The 25,001-nt window shown below is 39.9% G+C and overlaps 2 protein-coding genes across 4 annotated transcripts in view; one reads left to right on the top strand and one right to left on the bottom strand.

Annotated features, from left to right (window-relative positions):
• Window positions 1–11,419, bottom strand: part of LOC109986037 (protein kinase C and casein kinase substrate in neurons protein 1) — a 36,084-nt gene extending 24,665 nt beyond the window's left edge. The window contains exons 1-2 of one of the 3 annotated variants that reach the window (XM_020636554.2): window positions 11,259–11,419; window positions 6,035–6,106 (exon numbers count right to left, since the gene is read on the bottom strand). The gene's annotated coding sequence lies outside the window, so the exon portion shown is untranslated. Of the gene's footprint in view, window positions 1–6,034; window positions 6,107–10,290; window positions 10,343–11,080; window positions 11,163–11,258 lie in introns of those variants that run through there. The other 2 variants (XM_020636563.3, XM_020636570.3) reach the window with 2 other exon arrangements.
• Window positions 11,420–20,531: 9,112 nt separating this feature from the next.
• Window positions 20,532–24,771, top strand: smim29 (small integral membrane protein 29). Its single transcript, XM_020636279.3, has 5 exons — window positions 20,532–20,643; window positions 21,075–21,369; window positions 21,465–21,490; window positions 21,593–21,698; window positions 23,265–24,771. The coding sequence occupies exons 2-5, from the start codon at window positions 21,259–21,261 to the stop codon at window positions 23,331–23,333; spliced, it is 312 nt and encodes a 103-aa protein (XP_020491935.1). The 5' UTR covers window positions 20,532–20,643; window positions 21,075–21,258; the 3' UTR covers window positions 23,334–24,771.
• The last annotated feature ends 230 nt before the right edge of the window (window positions 24,772–25,001 follow it).

Genomic DNA, 25,001 nt, shown 5'->3' on the forward strand with positions numbered 1-25,001 from the left:
GGACTGGTATCTTATCTGCCAATGTTCATTTAAGTAGCATGGCCCTAAAGGGAGAGCAATGCCCATTGGTTGAATGTTCCATTTCTTTACTTATCATCGAAACAACTCAACAAGTAGGATGTTAATTGCAATAAATGTTTTTCAGTTGTCATGGTCCACTGAAGATGAATTTGACTTTTATTAACTTTTCTCCAGCACCACTATGAGATATTTGTCTTTCTGTGTCAAATTTCTCCACAAGCGTTAAACAGAGTCCTTAAAAATTTGGTACAATGATTCATGTCACCATCAGAATGAATTGTGATTACTTTTGGGGTTCTCTTACTCTGATCCAGTAACATATTCTAGTCAAGAGATTAACTTTAAGATACTTGCTAAAGTTGCTATATGACCAAACAATGTCAAATGAATATAGTTCCCTTCAGCCTGAAGAGTACATCATGTGTAGCACTAATAAGCAAATGTTGGTAGGCTAAGAAGCTATTGAAGATTGAAGCTCTCAGAGGGATAGTTGGATCCCCACACTGAACAGCACCACAGGGACACATTCTTGTTGACTGTTTATGAAAAATAAAAAAAAATCCACATGCATGCAGCACTCCATGCACCTGCGTTTTTACTGGTAATATGCTAGGATTTTAAAATAAGATGATGAGCATGGTAAAAAAATAATACCTGCTAAACATCATATTTTAGCTGAGTCATTATGTTAGCAATGCTGATATTAGCATTTATCCAAATAGAAGAGCAACTAGCATGTAGACTGTTTCATTTAGATACCTGTGCTGATTTCACTCTAAATCTGTCAGATTCTCTGAAATAAAAGTGAAAGAGAACTGTAAACAATATGACGAAACTTAAAACAGTTTAGGAGGATAATACTGTTCTATAGCCAATGATACACACGGAGCAACTACTGAACCATCAATGTCAGTGGAGATTCAGACCGAAGATGCTTTCATGAACAGGTAAACATCGAGAGATCCCAGAGAAATATGTAAACAAACAGAGGGAACGCGAGAGAGAGAGTCTGAATTGTTCAATCCTTTAAACAGAATCATACATTTTACACTGCACTGGACCTATATTCATATACATAAAACACTTGTGACTGAGTTGTGATTTAACACAGCGTCCTGCACTCTGCTGCAGAGGTTATGTAACAATCCAGCTCTAGCCACAAGCCTCCTGGTGACAGTGTAGTGAAAACAGGGGGAAAAAAATCGGCCAGGGGAGGGCAGAGGCAGAGAGGAGCAGAGGAGGGGGAGACAAGCATATTGTGATGGCCGGTGATGAAGGAATGAACTGTAGACATGCAGCAGTGGCTGTGTGATGGAGCAGAGAGGAGAGAGGCTCTGGTTCCAGTCCAGTTTTTCCTGATGTCCAGAGAGAGCAGAGGAAAAGAGGAAGGGAGGGAGGGAGAAGATATACTGGGAACCTTCAATCTGGGAATGTTGCTCTCCAAACACACTGGCTCCCTGCCTTCTTCCCGTTCAGCTGCCCGATGCTGCACTGAATACTGATTGGCTGACTTCAAACACACTGCCTCTCCAATGTGTGTGTGTGAATTTATGAGGTATGCTGGGAGAGGAAAGGGGAACCATTGAAACAAAACAAAAAAATGCTACTGAAAATTACGATAATAAAGGGAAATGCATTTTGAAATATTAAAGATCAACTAATATTTTCATTTTAACATTTTGTTTATAAACAAAGCTAGTCAGTAACATTTATTTTACTTTATGAAGGATTCAATGTTACACATGTCATTGCCTTTATAACTCATTTGAAAACCTGATGCTCCCGTTAATAAGCATTAACATTTCCTTTATATATCAAAATCTCAACCTATAGACTGATGAGAATTTTTTGTGCAAATAAAAAAAATCTGCAAAAAATCTTGGGATTTCATCATCTACAGGACATCACTATAACTAAAAGACTCAGAGGTTGGGGCTCTGGTGGCCTAGTGGTTTGTTTGCATGCTCCATGTCCAGAGGCTACAGTCCTCAGAGCGGGCAGCCCGGTTTGAATTCAACCTGTGTCCATTGCCACACATGGCATTCTCCACGCTCTACCTCCCTGATCCACTGTCCTGTCTCTTTAATGAAGGCATAAAAAGCCCAAAAGGAAACCTTAAAAACAGAAAAAAAGGATTCAGATAAACTGGAGAAATCTCAGTATACAGAGAATAAGGTCAAAAATCTATAATGGGAGGCGGCGATCTTCGGCCCTCAGACTGCTCTGAATTAATAGACACAATGCTGTCATCGACATCTTTGCATCGGATCAGAAAGAGTTGAAAAACGTTTTCCGTGTGCACAGTTCATCGATACATCCACAAAGCTAGCTAAACTTCTACAATGCTAGGAAGGAAGTCGTAAATAAATCAGATCCCCAGCTGCCCTAGGTCATTTAAGATGGACTGAGACAGAGTGGAAAACTGTCCTGCGGTCGGATGAGTCAAACTTTGACTTTGTGTTGGTGAATTCTGGATGCCCTGCTCTCTGGACTAAAGAGGAGAGGGTCAATCTAGTTTATTATCCGTGCATAGCTCGTAAGCCAACATCCACGACGGTACGAGCTGAGGGTGCGTTATTGCACATGGCATGGCTAACCTGCAAATTTGTGAAGGCACCATAAATGCTGAATCATATTTAGAAGTTTTTGAGCAACATCAGCTGCAAAATAGACAAAGTCTTTTTCAGGGAGGGTTTTGTTTATTTCAAGACAATGCAAAACCACATTCTTCATGTATTACAACAGCACTGCTCTGTAGTAAATGAGTCAGGTGCTGAACTGGTTAAACAGCCAAAAACATCCAACATCAAGCAAGAATAGAACAACATTCTACTATCAAAAGCACATAAATTGGTCTCCTTGGTTCCCGAATGCTTACACAGTGTTGTTAACAGAAAAGGTGATGCTACAGAGTGATACACTTGAACCTGTCCAAGCTCTTTTTTAAACCGGTTGCTGGAATCAAATTAGAACTGGGCTTATAATATTCCAAAAGTGATACGTCCAAACCAACCTTTACTGTCGCAGAAATGACGATTTACCTTCATGTGACCTATTAGTGACTCAAGGTTCTTTTCTAAATGCAATGTTTGTTATTGTTGGACCTCACGCTTTATTGTCTCAGAAAATAACGTCTGTTAAATGCTGTTTATCACCAAACAACATTTAAAATGTATGTCCAATATGACAACGCATGACACAACTACAGACTACATCCTTCATCTACAGCTAGTGTAAAATAACATATATCTTCATCTTAAACACGAGTTAATTTTAAGGTACTTTATTTTAAAAACTTGTTTTGCTGCTTTTTATGTCTTTCTTTAGACCTAGGACAGTGGAGTCATAAATCAGGGAGAGAGAGAGAGAGTGGGGAATCAGGTGGGAAAGGAGCCAAGGGTTGGATTTGAACCCAGGCTGCCCACTTGGGGGACTTTAGCCACTGTACATGGGGCACACACACTAACCATGAGGGAATGTGGCCACGCACTAAGTACAAGATCCAATGAACAGCTGACCAACATCAATACAGCGACAATGCTAGCAACCCTGGAAGCATCTATGAATGAGAAATATCATATTCTTTAAATACTGAACCTAGCTTAGTTTTCAGTATCTTAGCTACCCTTTAAAATGCAGCTTCCACGTTGATATGTCAAAATAGTTCTTATGGCCTGGTGGACTGCAGCGAAAGTCTCAAGTTAAATATGGCCATGATAAGGAAACATTTAGAGGAGATTACAAGCTGCAGCCAAAGTTTGCACAGGGATACATCCACTGAATGAGCAGACTATAATCATCTTACATCTCTATTTATACCCACCTCTAATACCCGGAAGCCATTTAGGTGGAGTAACTGACTGATTACACAGACTCCTAACTGGACCACGGACTTACTAACAGTGAAAGTCAAATCACATTATAAAAAAAAAACACGGTAGTTTGAAGACAAACTCGGGTCTTAAAAGCAAAAGTCTGATCATGTTTAAACCTTTACAGAAGAAGAAAGCAGTAGCCCACATAAAAGTTTATTTGTATTTATAATTTACTTCAAATTGGCACATATGGAACATGTTGTGTTTATTTGAAGCAGTGTAAAGCTGAAGCCAATTTGGCTCTGAGAGTGATGGATGGATGGATCTGCCCGACCATGAGCCAAAGCAGTGCTGGTGGTTGTTAAATAAAGGAGGGAAAATAAATAAATGTGGTGCAAATGTTTCCATGTATGAATTGGCGAACTGGCCTGAAGTCATAAAGAGCCGTCCTCCCCCACTGGTAGGAGGAGGAGGGAGGACTGAACAACTCTAAATCTGACTCGAGGAAATTAGAGTATCACCAGCCTACTTTCCAAATCTTATAGGCCAAAGGTAAAGTGTCGCTGAGTGCAACAAAAATGAGAAGTACATTTGAACCAAAACTCGATTCCATTCAAGAAAAATGTACTTATTTTTCTTGAATGGAGCCTAGTATTATATCTTATAGCAGATTGTTATAAATGTAGAGTATTATCACCTTAAAGACTTGCTTCCCCAGTTCTGACTTTCCCTAGAAATAATCATAACTCCTTATGGACCTGTTCTAAATCTTGACTTCACGGTGACTTGCACAGAAAGTTATTTCTGCTGAATCAGGAAAAGCCTTTGTAAATGATTGCGGCATGTATAATAATAATAATAATAATAATAATAATAATAATAATGCCATGTTCATGTTCAAATCAAATTTTCAATATCTAAAAATAAGAACATTTAAAATGGAAACCCCCGACTCCGTTTAGCTATTTTCTACTTTGGTTGCTACCAAAGGCAAACAGCAGTAATTCTCATCATCATTAAGTCTTTGTACAAAGTGCTGCGTACAGGAAAAATGGCATTTTAGCAAAACGTGTCAAAGGAAAGGACTTTTCTAAACCGCGGTGAAGTGTTGAAAAATGTACAAATATAGCATACTTTGTTGGGGGCTTTTTGCCTTTATTAGATTGGACAGCTGAAGAGAGACAGGAAATAATGGGCATGTGAGAGAGAGAGAGGGATGACACGCAGCAAAGGGCAGAGGCCGGATTCGAACCCACAGCTGCCATGACGAGGACTACATCCCCTGCACATGGGGCTACTTCTTGCTACAAGGGGTCATTTCTGGCCGCTATCAGCTTTAGCTAATAAATTCACTAGTGATAGGTTAAATCAAACGACCCTACTTAAAACAAATCCAAACTGTCCCTTTAAGTTCATAGTCACCTTTGGGGACCCTTTTTTTTTTCGCCCTACAGTATAAAAACTCTGACCCAGCTCTCTCGCTCTCTCTCTCTCGCTCTCTCTCCCAGTCCAAACTGCTCACGATCCCTGGAGAAGTCTTTACTGAACTGGTTCATCATGTTCAGATGATGAGCCCTCCTGCATATACAAACACCAGTCTGTGCTCATCAAACAGCTGCTGAACCTCCCTGCTGCAGCACGCCTCTATCATAACGCACACAAGACAAAGAGATCCCACGAGGAAATCGATAATCACCCCTGAGTTATCATACTTCCTGGTGAGACAGACATGGCTTCTCTCAGTGAGGCCATAAAAGGAGAACACCCTCAGAAATGAAAATAAATAAATAAAATAAAGGTAATTGCTATTAAAAGAGACAGCAGATCAGGGAGTGGGATCAGCTGCAACTCGAGCTGAAACACAACCCTACATTAGCATTGTAATCCTCTAAGTATTACTAATCATGCGGTACACACTCATGCACACAGTAGAGCACATAAAGTACATTTCAATAAAAAAGCCTTTCCTGGCCTCCAGTTAGACCGCTGGAAGGCCGGAACACCCTCATGAAATATTAACAGCATTGACAAAGAGCTATTAATTACCAAAAGTGGTGTGTTTAGCTTAATAAATTATACAAAGGGTCCCTAAAAGACAGTCCCTGTTCAAGCACTGTAAGGGTCCTTAACTGTAAAGCCAAATAGGGATCAGGTAACCAGGAAGACTGTAGAGATCAACACATACACGTACAACTCACCTTCTCCACCAATGGGAGGTCAGGTTTCCATAAACCTTAGAGAGAAGCTGTTGGTCCCCTGCAGGAGATCACCTGTGGAGAGGAAAAAAAACACACACAACATGTTTGGCTCAGTGCTGGAGCATCAACTAACAGTATGTGTAAGTCTTGCTAAATGACTCGAAGTAGGAATGGAAATGAAAATCAACATGTTTTTAAAACAAGTGTCTAAAAACCATTTATTTTTTACACAGACAAAAATTTAACCTGATTAGCGGAGTGAAACGTTGAGCTTTTGGAATCAGAGGGAGGGGAGAATAAATGAACTCTGACTGTGAGAGAGAGGAAACGTAATAAAAATGTTGTCTCTCATGTTGTTAGTCGTATACCAGCAGTTGTACATGATTAACGTTCGCAGAGTAATAAACAAGTCACAGTGAAAATAATAAAGGATCAAGTAATGAACTGGAGTAAAATGTGATTATGCACCGTAAAGCCTAAAAAGAGACAATGTTTGGGTGCAAATTCTGCATTATTTAACAGAACGAAGCAGCTGACAACGTACTGCACCATAGAGAAAAAGGACAGCAATAATAAACCGTGCTCGAGCACAAGCAGCTAACTTTAACTGATTCAAACTTTACAGTTTGAAGAAGTGCTGATTTCCATATTATTTACATAACTTCAACAACAACATTCAATTTGTGCAACCTACGAAATGGTGATCTTTAATCCATAATCAACAAATCAATCATGAATGAAACTCTCCTCTTCTGGTTCATAGTCATGCACATAGGATCATACGTCCATCTTGTCTCCTCTGAAGCACAAACACATCCAGTGCAGAGTGTTGATGAGGCTGTCAGTGTAATTTTTGTAGTCTTTTTGTAGTCTTTTTTCTTCATTGAGATGAATAAGTCTCTATCTGCATATATGTGATATGAGTGGATCTTTCTTCATTCAGGCTGAACCCGATCTCTCACCACTGAGCGTGCTTTGGTTTCTCCTGCACGTCATAAACAGGATAAGCAGTTCAGATAACACATGCATGGACACAATTTTCTGGCGAAACCGCGTTCAATCAGCCCACCCGTCGGATGGAGGAAGCTGAGACGTGGGCAAATGCTGAGTCATGGTCACTTTGAGCCACCAGTGCTTTTTTATCTGACTGTTTTTAATTCGGCTGGAAGCAGCTACCAACAGGATCAGAATGTTGGAATCCCAGTGAGGATTTCTGATGAATTTAAGAGCTTGATGAAGAAACTAATCAATCAACAACAAAAGATAAATGATCCTTTGGATACTTGTGACTAAAATGATGTTTCCAGTGTCTTTAACATAAATATTTACAAATTTTATCATCATGCATAAAACCAAAATATCTTTGGGTTAGAGACTGGACGGAAAAAAAACAACAACAACAACAACACATCTGAGTCATTCAAATGGATGCTTTTGATATTTTTCTCAAACTTTTTGGACCAAACAAAACATCCTTTGCTGATTTCTGACTGAGACCGCAGTTTTTCCATTAAGAATTGACGTCCTTGCACCATGACATACCACAGTGAGCTTCATTGCTATTGAGTCAATCAAGGCAACACTACGTTATCTGTCTCTGAACATGCCCATGAGGAACACACCCTCTAGTGTCCAAAGTGATGACCTGAAGCTGCTATGTTCACAGGAACATCCAACAACCTCCTAAACACACATAAAACAGCTCTTTCTGATATTTCACCATTAACACCAGTATCTTGAACAGGCTCATACCATGGATTCTGCATGCTTGGACTCCATTTTGAATAGCCCAAAACATCATATGACATACTTCAGGTTGAGCTGCAAGCTACACGCTACAAGCTACATGATGATGATTCAGAGCAGGCAAACACTGACATGTTTTGATGACACTGCATGAAAGGCTCCAGGTAACACTGACATCATTCATTCTGTCCATAGAAGAAGAAGAAGAGTCTCACATGAGTAGAAAACAGGAAATGATGTCCTTGCACTGCACTGCTGCGAATAAACCTACAAAAATAAAATATGTATCGTATTTCACTTGTTCCCTCTTAATACACGTGATGACATTCAAACAGAAACTGAGATTCGTTCTATGCTGTACAAAATCTTGTGGACGCTGTTAAGCATTTTTTAAACGTTATACATCTTCCACAGAGGATTGAGTCTTCCCCTGCGTGTGTGTGTGTGTGTGTGTATGTGTGTGTTCGCCTCCGCACACAGAGAAATGAGACACTCCGGCTGCCCTTCAGACTCTCTGTTCTTACATTGCCTCCTTTTTTCACACCTTGTCAGACACCACTATCTCCCCCTTCTACCAGAGGAGCAGCAGCCTTTAACCCTTTCATCTACACACATTAAAGAGGGTACCAAAAAAAAAAAAATATATATATCCCCGCTGTTTCACACATCGTCCCCTCTTTCTTCAGGTGTGACGTGTCGTCAAACACTGAAAACTGACAATGTAACACAGCAAAGATAAAGGTCAGGAGTAAACACAGCATTCCTACATTTGAGCTGTACTGAGAGAGGATCTAACTGGGTTACACAAGGTAAAGGTTTGCAGGTGAAACAGGATTTGCTGCGTTTTCTCTACTAGCCCTCTTATTGCCTTCTGGAAACAAAACAAAAAAACAACAACAACAACAAGAGAAATCTATTCTGGTTTGCAGATATCAATATCCTCTCATTTTAAACCACAAAAAACAACAATAAGAAGAACACTCTTGTGTTGTCTTTGTTTCCACTTGAATAAATCACACTTTTTTCTGGCTTCTTATGTGACTGTAACATTTGACAGAACTGGGCTATTGCCTTTTTTAGATGTCTCGTGTTTTAAGAGTAGGAGAAGAAAAAACAAATGACAAAAGCATGTATTTCACTGCATCAAACAAATCCCACACTTTTGTTAATCCTTTCTCAGTAAATATTCACTTCGGCCAAAAAGAACCCGCAATGAAGAGGATTAAAAACGACCCAAACCCATTTAACCAAACTGCCTAAAACTATTCTTTTCTTTCACCTCTGGGTCAAACAATCACTGCTTACCCTCCCTGTGGTTAATAACATTCATCTCATCACTTCTGTTCTTTTTTTAAATTTGTGGTTAAAGATAACCACAGATCAAGCCAGTGGTCGCCTGAGTGCAAATTAAAGTCCTCAGCAGGGAGATGCCGTTCCGCTGTGATCAAAAACAAACCAACTGGAGCATGGAGACATAAAAAAAATAACATCACCACAGACACACGGGGAGTACTACAGGAAGTTACACAGGACTTTGTGTGGCTTCAGAAATAAAGGCATTACCTTTAAATGGAGAGGCAGAGTAGTCTGTGACTTAATTGATAGCATTGCTCCTCTCAAGGACACAGAACCAGCTGATAGCACACAAAGACTCAAATGAAAGCACACGCAGAAGAGGAATTACCTGACATTCTGTACTGAGACTTCAACAAACTTACTCCATATGTTTCTACCTTCAGAGCTACTGACATATTTTTGTACAATTAAAAAAAAAAAAGGAAGCAAAACGTCTTGCATCTCCAACACATAAACATAAGAACTTAGTAGCTTAGCTTTATCTGATGTATCCAAATAAAGTTGTCTGGCAAATTTGGACTAACACCAGAGAGTCTCTGATGAAAGAACTAGCAGGATTATAAATCTGACCGGACACTGAATGAACACATTGGAAAAAAATAGCACCAAATACCATGTTATTGGTTGTGCTATTGACACATTTCAGTTTTTATTGTGCAAAAAAACCCCGCTATAAATTAGATAGATAGATAGATAGATATCCTCCTTGAAGAGTGAGGAGAGTCTTCTAATAAATAGCCAGCACTCTTTAACTCCCCCTTTCTCAGTAAAATTGGATTACCCCCCCCCCCCCCTGACAATATCATCGTCTCCTCTCTGCAGCCTCGTGTCAGCTCTCTTGGGGGCACCTTGACTGCTGACAGACACGCGCTCCGGCAAACAGTGAGTTCAGCACCGCGGACAGCTCCACAACACGCTGAGGCGGGCACGAGCGACCTGTCTCTCAAGCGCGACGTCATCATTGCCAAGAAAAGCTGCAGGGTTTGACGAAAAAGCAAGCAGAAGGTAGCCCGTTTGCATTCTATGGGAATAGAGCCTGGCTGGGTGAAACGCGGCACCCACAAAAAAAAAAATAACAAAAAAAAAAACCCGCAGACATCGGGCTTCTTGACATTCAAAGTAGATTTGACGAATGATTAAAACAGAACATGCACCTAATCCCATGTAGAAAGCAGGATGCTCCTCCTCTGTGCTGCTGCTGCTGGTTTGTCAGAGAGGAAAACAATGACGATAGAGATGGCTCCTCGCTGCGCTCTGACAACCAATTACATAACGTCAGAGCTCTCATTAACATTCGCGTCCATTTCACCAAGAAATCCTACAAAAAAAATGACCCCAAACACCATCCCACCGTCTTTGCACGCATGAAACCCAACAAATCAAACAAACAAAGACTAAATCGTTATTATTATGACATATATTGAAGGCTGAAGTTCACATCCCTGCTCTTGTTTACCTGGTGGGCTCATGGTAAGGAACATAAAATGGCAATCCTTCCCCAGCCTTGACCACAGTCTCCATTTACTACAGTGCACTTAACATGGCAACACTCTTTGAAGCCATACTGACAATTAATGTGCCTACTTCCGTAAAGAATGATCCACCATATTCTCATATTGCACCGCAAATACAACCTGGACACTCAGGTCAAATTTAGAGATCATTACAATCCGAAGGGCAATCGGAGACAGCTGCATAGTAAAATCAACACCCTGCATCATGCTGTCATTTCAACAGAAAGTGAGAACATTAGGTTGACTGTGCAAAATCAAACCGAATGAGTCAAGAAAACAGCTTCTATGGGCGCGCACAGCCTGTGATAGTAATCCAATATGATGCAAGATTCAGCCTTGGCGTATGCAAACAAGCGAGACAGCATATAAAATGACGCATGCATAATTGAAATCTGCAACATTTCAAGTATTGCGGATAAATCTGCAGTACTTGGTCGGTCTGGCTGCAGAGAAGAGAAATTGGACGTAATCCAACCGATGGGAAATGATGCGATATTCCTTTATCCCCGAGTCGCCTTTTACTGAGAGGATGCTCAGCTTCTCTTCCTATAGTGCAGCAATGTGGCTTCATCTACACGGAGCGGACACACAAACACACACTGACTTACCAGATACACTGCTGCTGCTGCTGCTGCTGCTGCTCAGGTGCACCAATGCCCAACAGTCGCTGCTGCAAATTCTTCAGTATTTCCCCTTGCAGTGACAGACGGTGACCCTGCGTTCTCCGCGAGACTCTGCATCCACTAGATCACGATGCACGCAGCGAGGGGGAGCTCCACGGCACAGGCGCGCGCGTCCAGAGGAGGGGGGGGTGGGGGGGGGTGGGGGGGGGTGGCCCAGCGATTTCCTTTCAATGGGCTGCAGGAAACAAGTGAGATGAGGAAACATGAGAGCATGACTTGTTAAATTGTCCTCACAACATTTGGTGATAAATCTTTCGGCACGATCTGTCCAAGTGTGCCTGCAGGTGTGAGTGGGTCGTTTATTTCTCATTTTTAAGGTTTCACAATCAATTTAATTTTTTATAATGCATAATATTTGAATCCATGAAAGGAGTTCTGCATTAAAAAAATATTAGACCATTTTGAAAAGTAATGCGTTTAAAATGTTGGTAATTAATAATGGGGGAGAGCCCCAAATGTGACTTCCACTTTCCAACAAATAAGAAGAGAGTATGACGAAAGGGGGCGTCACCGCTTTTGCTTGTCAATCACGCCCACATTGCCCTACACTGCAGGGGAGGGAGATGAGTGTTTTTGTCCTTTGGCTGCTGCACAGGCTCACTGGTTCTACATCCAATGTTTCAGGTGCAAAAGGAAGGTTTTGTTTACTTGCTTGTTTGTATGATTGTTTGCAGAATTAATACATTTTTTTAACCTCAGAAACTACGTAATATTACAGAAATATTGTGAACGTTGCAAAGCCATCAAAAATGTATCTAAACTACTTATACATGACGGTGTAAGATTGGATTGTTATGATCTATTGTGACAATTTATTTTCCAATAATTTTCCTAATTCAAGAAATTCTTGGTTGTTCTTTCAAATGATCTTTCCCTTTTTAGTGCACTCTGTGTTAAAGGTCAAACAATGAGGCATACCACATTCGCCTTTAACTCTTTGTTTACTAGTGCAAAGCCTTTTGAAACTCAGTCTGCCAGAGGTATCGTGATCGTTTTCTACATCTGCACTCAAGGAAATGGAATGAAAACACAGAAGTTAGATATCAGTGAACATCTCTGTTAAATCAGGGGAAAGAATATTCTTGTTTTTGCAGCGTTGGTGCTTTCAGCTCTCTGTGGAGCAAAGCGCCATGCCAGAGCCACTCAACATCTAAACCTTTAACAGAGAGAGGGTGACGAAGAGATGAGGTGTTTGTTGTGGGGAGAGGAGGTCGCTGGAGGAGCAAATGGATGCTGGCTTTGGTCTGATTCAGAGGAGAAATAACTATGTTTATGGTCAAAAAAAAACAGCCATCATACATGATGTGATCACTGGTGTCAGACATTAGAGTCATGCATCAATGCTTTGTTTTACAGTCAATGACATGCATGACCATTTCCCTTATCCGCTCTGGATTCTACAGCATGACTAACCTGCACAGAACACTGAATAATCACATAATTATGATTTCATTAAATGTATTAGTTTAAACATAAAAGCCCACTTAGAAAACAAGACTGCCAAAATAAAACCAGAGGAGGCCTTTTCTTCTCCCCTTCTTCACTCTCCTTAATAAATCACTTCACCCTTAAAGCCTCCTCCTCTCTGCTGTGGTTATACTGTATACTGTCGAGGGGAATTTAGTCTCCCTTGAAGTGATTATACTCGCTGATTTTTCTGTGCTTATCAAATTCTCTTTGAATTTTCAATATTAAAAATAAATAATTCTCAGGAAGCAGCCTGGTCATTTTGGGAGACACAATGTAAGGCCTATGTCTTTTTTTAGGTTTACAAGCTTGCACAGATAGCACTATAAATTTAAATTAAAGCACATCAACTACACATAAGCTGACTGATTATCTAACAGTTACATGGACATGTGAAATTATGTTTTCTTTTTTACATTTAATACCCCCCTTTTTTTCAAAACTCAAGGTGATCAGTGACATCTAGTGGCAACCGTCTGCCAGTGCAAAAACACAGAAACGTTGACATATGTTTGAACATAAGCAAAAACTGAAACTCATTTTAACGTCTGATTATGCAGGCTGTTTGTTGTCTCTAAAACAGCGATTTTACATGTCCACACATGTTTTTGTATGAATTTTATAAACATATCTTTTAATAATTAAGAGTGCATAACACTGAAATTAGATGGGGGTTTCTTCTGTCAAACAATGTTGTAAAACATCAACAACATTGCCTTCCAATATTTAAGAATTCCAACTTGAAATTGTGATGTTCTTAGGTTTTACCTAAATTAAGAGCAATTATTTCGTTCTGTAGAATTCTTCTGGTTATTTAAAACAAAACATAACTCAGGTTTTTAAACAGCATAATGAGTAATTTTAAAGATATTTTGGGACCTTTTTTGCCTTCATTAGATCGGACAGCTGAAGAGACAGAGGAAATGTTGGGAGGAGAGAATCAGAGATGACATGGAGCAAAGGGCGCGTGGTTGGACTCCCACGGCCACAGCAATGAGGACTACTGCCTCTGTACATTGGCCGTGTGACATAACCACTAGGCTATCTGGAACCCCAGTAATGATTCTTTTAATATGTTTGATATTTTCAGTAAATGTATCTATATCTGCTTTAAAACTAAACACTGTTAGTAACTTTGAATGCAAGTCTTTAAGTTATAATTATCTTTTTTTTCATTGTAGTATTGTAACGTTGAATTGATTGAGTCAGTTAAAAGTATCTTGACTGTTTTTCCAACACCATTATTATCATATTTTGTAGGTAAAGTGAGATTAGTAGATAAAACATATCTGAATAGAGTGAAGGGCATGAATGGAGTCATGATAAAGGTAGGGTTGTCACCATACCTGAATTTGAAACTTAGATACCATATGAGTAAAAATCAAACAATATTGATGCCACAGCAACAAAAAAATACAAGTCCTACTGTAGGCCCCCAATATTGGGTAACTGGTTGTCTTTTTTCACAACCAACAATTGCAAAGGAGCTCCTGCACACTGCCTGTTGTTACCAACCTTAATAGAGACATAATAGTACATTATTTATTAAAAGTGTACAAAAAGAACTAACTACAAGTTAGCTCTTCTGTGTGAATGGTAAGTCATAAATGTGAAACACATCACGTGTACAGTATAATTTAAACACTGTAATTATTACATTTTGGTAATTGCATCATGTACATTGGTTGGAATACACAGAGTTCTAGAACATAAACGACATCATAATGAAGTTCAACACTGAAATCTACACCATGACGTGGAAAAACCAGTCTTTCTACTCTCAGCTACAAGACAGAAAACAACATCTAAGCACAACTGGTGAACAAAACTGATTAAAAAATTCAAGCAACTGGAATGAACAGTTGACCTACATGAGCCCTTCTGTAGCTGAAACAGGTAAACCATTGTTTGTTTACTCTTTTATATAAAAGAAAAGTTTCTGAGGTCAAGTCAGTAAAACTTACACTTACAAAAAGGGGAAGTAAGGAGTGGAGACCCAATGAAATACACAACCTTAGTATCATAATGTTTATTTTAACTGAGGTATTCAATTAGCCAAAGGTCAGAAGAGAAGGAACAGCAGGTGACTGCTTGTAACCACCTCTACAATTGATTTGTTTTTTCTGGTTGACAGAGCTCTATCTACAATGTAAATAAATATCATATCAAGGCTGGGAATAGTTTGGCTGGGAATAGCAGCTTTTGGTGGGAGGGAATTAAGTGGATTTCTTTATTCGCACAAACACTGAAGGAAACCTAAGCATGATCATTTGGACTAGGCCTTTAAATATACTTAGATATGTTTTTGAGGGAGGAAAACGTTCAAGCTAACTTGGATGGATGTTTTAGTTGGAAAGAAGAAGCAAAGTGTAGACTGTGTGGTAAATGGTAAATGGATTTGAGCTTATATAGCGCTTTTCTGGTCTTCTGACTACTCAAAGCGCTTTTACACCGCAGTTCACACCTACACATTCACACACATTCACACACTGATGGCAGAGGTTGTAAGGAAAGTGAACATCAGAAATAACTAATACCATTCATACGCATTCATATACCGCCGCCGAAGCAGCGGGAGCAATTTGGGGTTAAGCGTCTTGCCCAAGTACACATTGGACATGTTGCTGTAGGAGCTGGGGACCGAACCCTCCGATTGAGAGACGCGACTCTACTGAGTCACATCCGCCCCTGTGAGAATGTATTTGAGGTATTATGTATTGGACTTTCAAATACAGACCTTTAAAGAGGGTCTCAGATGCTCCTTGGACAATTTTATATCTAGATTTCTGACGATGAAGCCTTACTAACAGTTGTAATTATCTGCCAAATATCCGTCGACGTTTTTAAATAAATTCTATCTTGCTCTTTGGACTATTTTTCACTTAATTTGAAGATAATGTGTTGAGATAACGGAGATACCATATTCACTTTTTCTCTAGATTTAATTTCCGAAATGGCAAACCAACTCTTGGCAAAAATAATGACAAAGAACTACAAGATAGTGAAGGTTCTTGGAGAGGGCCGCTATGGACACGTGATCAAATGTGCCAAACGTGACACTGAAGAGACTGTAGCTGTGAAAGTCTTAAAGACAAAAAATTCAAATCACAGCGACCTAAGGGAGGTGAGCTACAATTATGATCACAATTCAATAGGCATGTAAAGATTAATCGTGAGGCAATTAAAAACGATTCAAAGGTGTCAAGGTTCACATTGATACTCTGAAAAACAAATTGCAGTTATTTAATTAATTTCCTATATTGCGCCAGATCACAACAGAAGTCATAAGGATACCTTTCCTATAGAACAGGTCTATACCTTGTCCTTTTATTAAACAAACTAAATAGCCTAATGTGATTTATCTTATTTACACGACGGCATGTCATTTCTGTCTCTACATGCTAGCATGTTTACAATTGTCCTCTGGTCTCTGTAACGCGCACGGCGGAGTTTAGCCCCTCGGAACTCGGAAGCCGGCGTCACACCCGAGTTAACTGTGTTCCAGTTGCAAGTCAGGAAAGCAACATGGACGTGTCCAGGAGTACCTTTATTTTGTTAGGTAATGCTGCATTCAGAAGTTTCCAATTTGGGAAGTCGTTCTTCCGACTTCAGTGTGTTCACTTGATTTCAGTTCGGAAAGTCGGGATCAGCACAAAAAGTGTTGATGCTAGGAAAAAGATTGGCGAAAAGTTACTGTTTAAAGTGATAATTGAGCAAAAAGTTGGAAAAACTGGAACGCAGCATAAGCTGTAACTGTTGAGTTTAATAGCAGCTTAGTCCTCTTTTTGTGTAATTAAATCAATCACACCGATGTTATTGTGCAAGTTCTCTCTGTGGAGGTGTTTTCATGTTGTTTTCGGTCAAAAATTATCACGTAGTGTGTTGTTATTGCCTGGTAATAGCTAAAAAACAAAAGGTACTCCTGGAGGTGTCCTCAGAAATTCTGAGTTCCGACTTCCCATGTATCGCGGAACTCGGAACTCGGAAGTCAGAAATTCCGATTCCCGAGGTTATTCCACATTTATTTACCTCGGAAGTCAGAAATTCCAAGTTCCTAGGTTATTCCGCGTTTACAGTGGGTACGGAAAGTATTCAGACCCCTTTACATTTTTTACTCTTTGTTTCATTGCAGCCATTTGCTAAAATCAAAAAAGTTCATTTTATTTCTCATTAATGTACACTCAGCACCCCATCTTGACAGAAAAAAAACAGAAATGTAGAAATTTTTGCAAATTTATTAAAAAAGAAAAACTGAAATATCACATGGTCATAAGTATTCAGACCCTTTGCTGTGACACTCATATTTAACTCACATGCCGTCCATTTCTTCTGATCCTCCTTGAGATGGTTCTGCTCCTTCATTGGAGTCCAGCTGTGTTTAATTAAACTGATTGGCCTTGATTAGGAAAGGCACACACCTGTCTATATAAGACCTTACAGCTCACAGTGCATGTCAGAGCAAATGAGAATCATGAGGTCGAAGGAACTGCCCAAGGAGCTCAGAGACAGAATTGTGGCAAGGCACAGATCTGGCCAAGGTTACAAAAGAATTTCTGCAGCACTCAAGGTTCCTAAGAGCACAGTGGCCTCCATAATCCTTAAATGGAAGAAGTTTGGGACGACCAGAACTCTTCCTAGACCTGGCCGTCCAGCAAAACTGAGCAATCGTGGGAGAAGAGCCTTGGTGAGAGAGGTAAAGAAGAACCGAAAGATCACTGTGGCTGAGCTCCAGAGATGCAGTAGGGAGATGGGAGAAAGTTCCACAAAGTTAACTATTACTGCAGCCCTCCACCAGTCGGGGCTTTATGGCAGAGTAGCCCGACGGAAGCCTCTCCTCAGTGCAAGACATATGAAAGCCTGCATAGTTTGCCAAAAAACACATGAAGGACTCTGATCTGATGAGACCACGATTGAACTTTTTGGCTTTAATTCTAAGCGGTATGTGTGGAGAAAACCAGGCACTGCTCATCACCTGCCCAATACAATCCCAACAGTGAAACATGGTGGTGGCAGCATCCTGCTATGGGGGTGTTTTTCAGCTGCAGGGACAGGACGACTGGTTGCAATTGAAGGAAAGATGAATGCGGCCAAGTACAGAGATATCCTGGAAGAAAACCTCTTCCAGAGTGCTCAGGACCTCAGACTGGGCCGAAGGTTCACCTTCCAACAAGACAATGACCCTAAGCACACAGCTAAAATAACAAAGGAGTGGCTTCGGAACAACTCTGTGACCATTCTTGACTGGCCCAGCCAGAGCCCTGACCTAAACCCAATTGAGCATCTCTGGAGAGACCTGAAAATGGCTGTCCACCAATGTTCATCATCCAACCTGACAGAACTGGAGAGGATCTGCAAGGAAGAATGGCAGAGGATCCCCAAATCCAGGTGTGAAAAACTTGTTGCATCATTCCCAAGAAGACTCATGGCTGTACTAGCTCAAAAGGGTGCTTCTACTCAATACTGAGCAAAGGGTCTGAATACTTATGACCATGTGATATTTCAGTTTTTCTTTTTTAATAAATTTGCAAAAATGTCTACATTTCTGTTTTTTTTCTGTCAAGATGGGGTGCTGAGTGTACATTAATGAGAAATAAAATGAACTTTTTTGATTTTAGCAAATGGCTGCAATGAAACAACGAGTGAAAAATGTAAAGGTGTCTGAATACTTTCCGTACCCACTGTATGCTGTGTTTTTCCCCCTAAAAAATTCAATAACATGGACACCTCAAGGAGTACCTTTGTTTTGTTAGCTAATACCAGACGATAACAACACACTACGTGATAGTTTCTGACAGAAAACAACATGAAAACACATCCACAGAGAGAACTTGCATGATAACATCGGGAATTTGGAAATTCCGAGTTCCCAGTCGGAAATGTCAACTGGAACGACCCCTGAAGTCGTAATTACAACTCGGAAGTCGGAAGTCGGAGGTCGGAAGTCGGAACTCGGAAGTCGGTGGTCGGAACTCGGAACTCGGAACTTGGAACTCGGAACCTCAAAACTAGGAAGTCGGAAGTCGGAAATTCTGAGTTCCGACTTCCCAGGTATCCTGGGGCTAGGAAGTCAGAAATCACGGATTCCCTAGGTTATTCCACATTTATTTACCTCGGAAGTCGTTATTCAAAGTTTCCGCGTGACGCTGTGTTTTTTCCCCAAACAAATTCTGAGGTTATACCGTTTTCCATTTCCATTTTCAACTTCCCAGGTATCTCGGACTTTGGAAGTCGGAAATTCCGAGTTCCGAGTTCCAACCTCGGAACACGGAAGTCAGAAATTCCGAGTTCCGGCTTCCGACCTCGGAACTAGGAAGTTGGAAGTCAGAAATTTCGAGTCCCGAATTCCAACTTCTGACCTCGGAACTCAGAAGTCGGAAATTCCGAGTTCCGAATTCCGATTTCCGAGAAAGTCGGAAATTCTGAGTTGCGACTTCCCAGGTATCTCGGAACTCGGAACTCGAAAATTATGATTCCCGAGGTTATTCCGCGTTTATTTACGAGGTTATGCTGTGTTTTTTCCCCCAAAAAAATCAACAACAAGGAGACCTCCAGGAGTACCTTTGTTTTGTTAGCTAATACCAGGCGATAACAACACACTACGTGATAGTTTCTGACAGAAAACAACATGAAAACACCTCCACAGAGAGAACTTGAATTCTGAGTTCCGACTTCCCAGGTATCTCGGAACTAGGAAGTCGCAAGTCGGAAATTTTGAGTTCCAACTCCCGACCTTGGAACTCGGATCTCGGAAATTCTGAGTTCCGAATTCCAACTTCTGACCTCGGATCGCTGGCCAGCTTATAGCCTACATTTTATTTTCTAGCAAGTGGCTTGTATAGTGCCCACTTATACAATCATAAGTGGCCGTGGACATTTACATTTGAAAAGCATGGCAATAAAAATGTTCAGGTAGCTTTTCTAAGATCAACCCAGCAGTCTCCTGTCATGTGAATCAACCAGTGGCTCAGTGTTTGCAGTTATTTTGAAATAGATCGTCACTGTTTCAAAGTATTTATTTGTCAAAATGGGTAGTGGCGTAGAGGTCTGTTATGTTGTGGTCCGTAAGGCCGTAGCCTCGAGAAAAAACCCTTTATAGGCCTATGTGTGGGTATTTGAAGATTTACCGAGGTAACCAGCTGTTGTAAGCAGCCAAACTAAAATGTGACCAGAATGCTTCAAATCCACTATGTAATGGATTTGAAGAAATGCCACTGTTCAGGTGGCACATTCTGTAAGGCAGGACATAGGGGAATAGGTGTTAATTTTGTTTTAGTGAGATCAAATCCAGCTCTGCGCGATCATGAACATGGATTATATTTTCTTTATTTTGTATTTTTCTTAGGTGGCTGGGATGTAGTGCTCACTCATACAATCAAATTTGCCATAGTAGATATAAAATGTGACTTGGAATCAGTTAAATTATAACCTTAATAGATGTTTTGTATTTTCCAATAAATGTATATAACAAGAGATTCCAACCTACATTTAAGAAAAAAAAATCCAGTTTGAAGTCTGTGTATAAATTCAAAAATTAACATCACTCAAGAAAAAGATTACCGGTAATCGAATTAATATTGATGAAAAAGTAAAATAAAATGTGCAAAATACTGATTTGTATTTTTATGTACCCCAAACCTAAATAAAAATAATTGTATTAGGGTAACATAAATCCAATAAATTTCAATAATTATTATAATTCCATATGTCACTCTTGGTGTCACGGGGTCATGAGTTTTATTTTGAAGGATTCAAACAGGAAGTGTAACCATCACTACTGCAACCAGAAGATAAGCGAGCCGTGACTTAACGTTCCCCCGAAAGAGAAGAGTTATTAAATCATACAGTAAGTAATGACTGGGTGGAAATGATAACAAACGAATTTGACTATTCACGTTGTTAAGAAATGAACCTCATCGGCTAGTTTTGTTTTTTTTATGCTTTAAAATCGTGTTAGAAACGGCGACATGTACCTGCGCAGCTAACGGTAACGGAAGCTTTATTTATACCGCTAGCTATCTACGCAGGGGGAAAACTTGTAACTAACACTGATATGTAAAGCGTTAGTTATGTTTCAGCTGAAGAGGCCAGGGCAGTAAACTAGGGGCAGTCTGCTTTAAAGACACGAGCAAATGCCTTTCAACTAAAAAGACATTGCGTCGAATTGCAACAAAACCAGCTTTCTAACATGTCGTGTGTCTGACACTTTCCTATTTTACAGCTGATCTGAAAGAAAACAGTGCAAAGTCTCCTTTTTTTTTATCCGTGTTCCTACAGACTTATCGCCCATTAAGGGAGGGCGGCGATACCATGTGGTAGTCACATGAACGACAAGGATGAGGCATAAACAACAAGGGGCAGCCGCTGCACAGTGTCTACCATAGGAAGGGGGGGGTCTGCTGCTTGTACAAGGCCCCTGCACATGCAGCCCCCTGTGTCCCCCTTTTACTGAACATATGCAATGAACAACACCACCACTCAGCCCCCTGCCATCATAGATGGGGATGTGGCAGTCGGCTATGTGTTGGTGCCATTTTTCCTCATCACCATTGCCGGAATAGCTGCAGCTGTGGTGAGTAGCTAGTTGGATTGGTTTGCATGAGACGACCTTCACAAAGTTAGAAACACGCTTTAACCATGTACTCCTCTTCACTTTGTCTGTTTTAGGTCATGTATATACGTAAGAGAAGAAGGTGAGACATTACATCTGCATTCATTGATTGAACGACACTTTTGTGATAAACTTGTTTTTTTAATTAATCCAATGGTTGTTTTCCTTTCATTTCGTCTCTCAGAGTTGACAGACTGCGGCATCAGCTGCTGCCAGTTTACACATATGATCCTTCAGAGGAACTAAATGAGGCTGAACAAGAGATATTGTGGAGAGAAGAGGATACACGGGTATGACGCACCATTAGTTTGCGCAACGAATTGAAGCGTACAAGTTTTGTGTCCTCTGGGAAAAGTTGTGATTGAATTACACCGTCATCTTATGAAAGATATGCATTCTAAATGGAGAGGTTTGGTTTAAACGTGTCGGAGTGAGCACGTTTTCATTAAAACGTAACGTCAGCTGCTTCCTTGTTTTCACATAATGTGTAGTTTTTTTTTTTCGATGTGGTTTTGGTTGGTTATGCCAGTCACTCTAACGGCAAAGCTGTTCCTCAATTGTTCATCCACTTCCTCCCTCACAGAAAAACATAGCTGTAAGAAGTACAGTAGAGTAAAGGTAGCATTTCTATACTACAAAGGTTACACTACTTGTTCTAAAAGCGATCCTCAAATGACTCAGAGTGACAGTCAGTGGCTTGTTTCAGTTTGAAACAACATAACTGAAACTATGTAAAGATTGGCCTTTTACCATTTCTTGGTATATTTTAAAAATAGAAAACAAATAATTGTCCTGGTGAATAATCATTTCATAGAAAGATCACTCAGACAAAAATGTCTTTCCTGCTCATCTGATACTTGTCTTTGTACAAAGACTCCAATTGAGAAATACCCAGAACATAAAATGTGTATTCATTGCTACGATAAATTAAATTATTGGACTGGTTGTTTTCAGTGAAAAACAACAACACACACACACACCAAGCCATGAGCAACACTAGGTGGCATCATTGTCCAATGACAAAATTGTCCATCAAGTTTAATGGGAAAATGGAACAACAAAGCATTCATATCAAGTTCTGCATTGGTTTAAGAGGCTAGTCCTTAAAGGACCATTTTACCCAAATCAAGAAAACATAATGTTACTTATTTCTGCTGGATTTCCACTTTCTACAAGATTATTTTAGTTAGTTATCCTTTTTTTTATTTTTTTTTTTAAGTTATGATTTGGGCCTTTTTGCCTTGATCGGATTGGACAACTGAAGAGAGACAGGTTGTTGGGAGGAGAGAGTGGGCCATGACATGCAGCAAAAGAGCTGAGGTCAGATTCGAACCCACAGGCAACTGTGATCAGGACTATAGCCTCCATACAAGGGAGATAATCGCTAGACCATCTGGCACCCCTAGTAAGTTATCCTTGAGATAATCACCACCTATCTCATGAGGAGAAATTGAACTGGATTTTATTTTTGGTGCTAAAAAACCTCTATTGCACGACTTTCTTTCCCCAGCATCCCTATTCTAGAAGAAATACACAGAATCAGCTGTCAACAGCAGTCATGGGAACAACTTTTTGATAATGTAATTACAAAGATACTATTTACACTTAGGATCATCCTGAAGAACCAAGACTCAGTGTAATGAAATATATTTTAGACTATGCATGTTTAACACAAAATTGGAACATCTTTGTAGCTTGATATTTCTGTGGTCAAAAAGAATCTCTTTGGATGTGTCATTTGAATGAACTGATCCCTTGTCATAGTTTTAACAGTTTTCCATGTTCAGAATACTTTGTGTATGCCTTTAAAGAGGACCAGGTACCCTAAACTCAGACTTACCGTTTTATGTCCCCAGGTTGTGCAAGGTTGGGCCAGAAGTTACCAACAGCGACGGCCTCTTCTGACCAAAGACGTCAATGCATGATGGTAGTAAGCCTTGGCATACAACATATTCACTGGGGAGATGACCTGCAGCCACAGAAATCATTCATCTTAAAAATCATGCACAACATGGATTTCTTTTCTGTGCTACAATTTGCCTTAAGCAGATTGACAACAGATTGCAAACAGAGTGACTGTTAATTTGTGTGGTTGATATGCAATCTGTGTGTCTAACGGATGCAGTACCTTTAATGTATTTATTTTGATATTATTTATTAAAACATTGTACTGAGGTATGCAGTGGCAAGACATGGACTTTCTGTATAGAGATACAGGTTCCTGTGGGTTTACATTTAAAATGTTGTTCTGAAAGGCATGTTGCAATGAGATGCAATGGGTCCTTGTTCGAAACAGAATGAAGGAGTGTGTTCACATTGGGGTAGAGTAAGGCTGTTCTGCACTTCTTAAAATGTGTCATTCTGCTGTGTGTTTGTGGCTGGATGTTGCCTGGATAGATTTGTGTGTTTGCTGGGTATTAAAAACAAACTTGACCTATCTGATTAAATTAGGTTCAACAGCCACATTTATTGACATGAAAGATAGCAATAAGACTCAAGTCTCCTATTGATAAAGATTGAAATACTTATTAAAGTAAGGGTGGAGTGGTACATTCAGTTTCATGTCAAATGATATGATTGAACTTTTGGTTTTAGTTTACTCTCAGAATCTAACTATCTACGCCACAATCCAAATCTCTTTGTGGTTTTGCCAAATCCTGTGACTCATGAATGGCATGAAAAGCATGATATGGAAGTAAATAACACCAATGTCCTCTCATCCCAAAAATGGGATGTGACTAGTGCCCCAAAAATGTCCTGTCTTCAAGGCATGGCACCAGCAGATTTACCTCCAGCCGGAGATGAATGCCATAGGTCTGACTGTGTCAAGCACTCAGGAAATGTTGCTTTTTTAGTTTCTTCTTGAATTATAACCTTTGTAAACCTTAGTTTGCCTTGCAATGGTGAATGTAAACTCAATACAGTACAACTGTTCTTAAATGGGAACATGTATTGACTATGAATATGAATTTATTTGACTGATGATGCCGACTGAAGTCAGGCTTGACTTCAGATTGAGCTTTTTACACGGATATTTTCTGTCATCTGCTCTTTACATGAAAATATGTTTCCTCATATTTCCTCTTCATTTTCTATGCACTGTACTTCTCTTCAAAAGTTAGGTTTGTTGCAAAATGAAACTGTTTAAGAATCCAATCATTTGACATTGATTTCCACTGGATAAACACTGGTATACTTTTCATGGGCTTTGATTTCAGGTTGCACTTAGAAAAACATCAAAGAACTACTGATGAAAATGTGTGGTAGGCAGCACTGTATCTCCTCTAGACTGTTCTTTATTTGCTTTGAGAATGAAACGGCTGATATAAACACTGAACGTGTAAATAAAGAAATGTAACTTTGCCTTTGTGTGTGGCGTTTTGAGCATCTCTAGACTAGTCCCAATTCAGTGAAGGACAATCTCAATGAATATCATATCCTCCTTTATGTTTTGATGAAACTTTATTTTAATGTTTCCAACTATGAAAATTCATGTCAACATTCCCTTTAGCTGGACTAGAGAATAAAGAAAGAAAAACTGATACTGAACATTTTCAAGAGTGGATCATGGTCATTTTTAACCTACATAAAGA

The sequence above is a fragment of the Labrus bergylta genome, chromosome 12 (genome assembly GCF_963930695.1).
Source record: "Labrus bergylta chromosome 12, fLabBer1.1, whole genome shotgun sequence".
NCBI classification, from domain to species: Eukaryota; Metazoa; Chordata; class Actinopteri; order Labriformes; family Labridae; genus Labrus; species Labrus bergylta.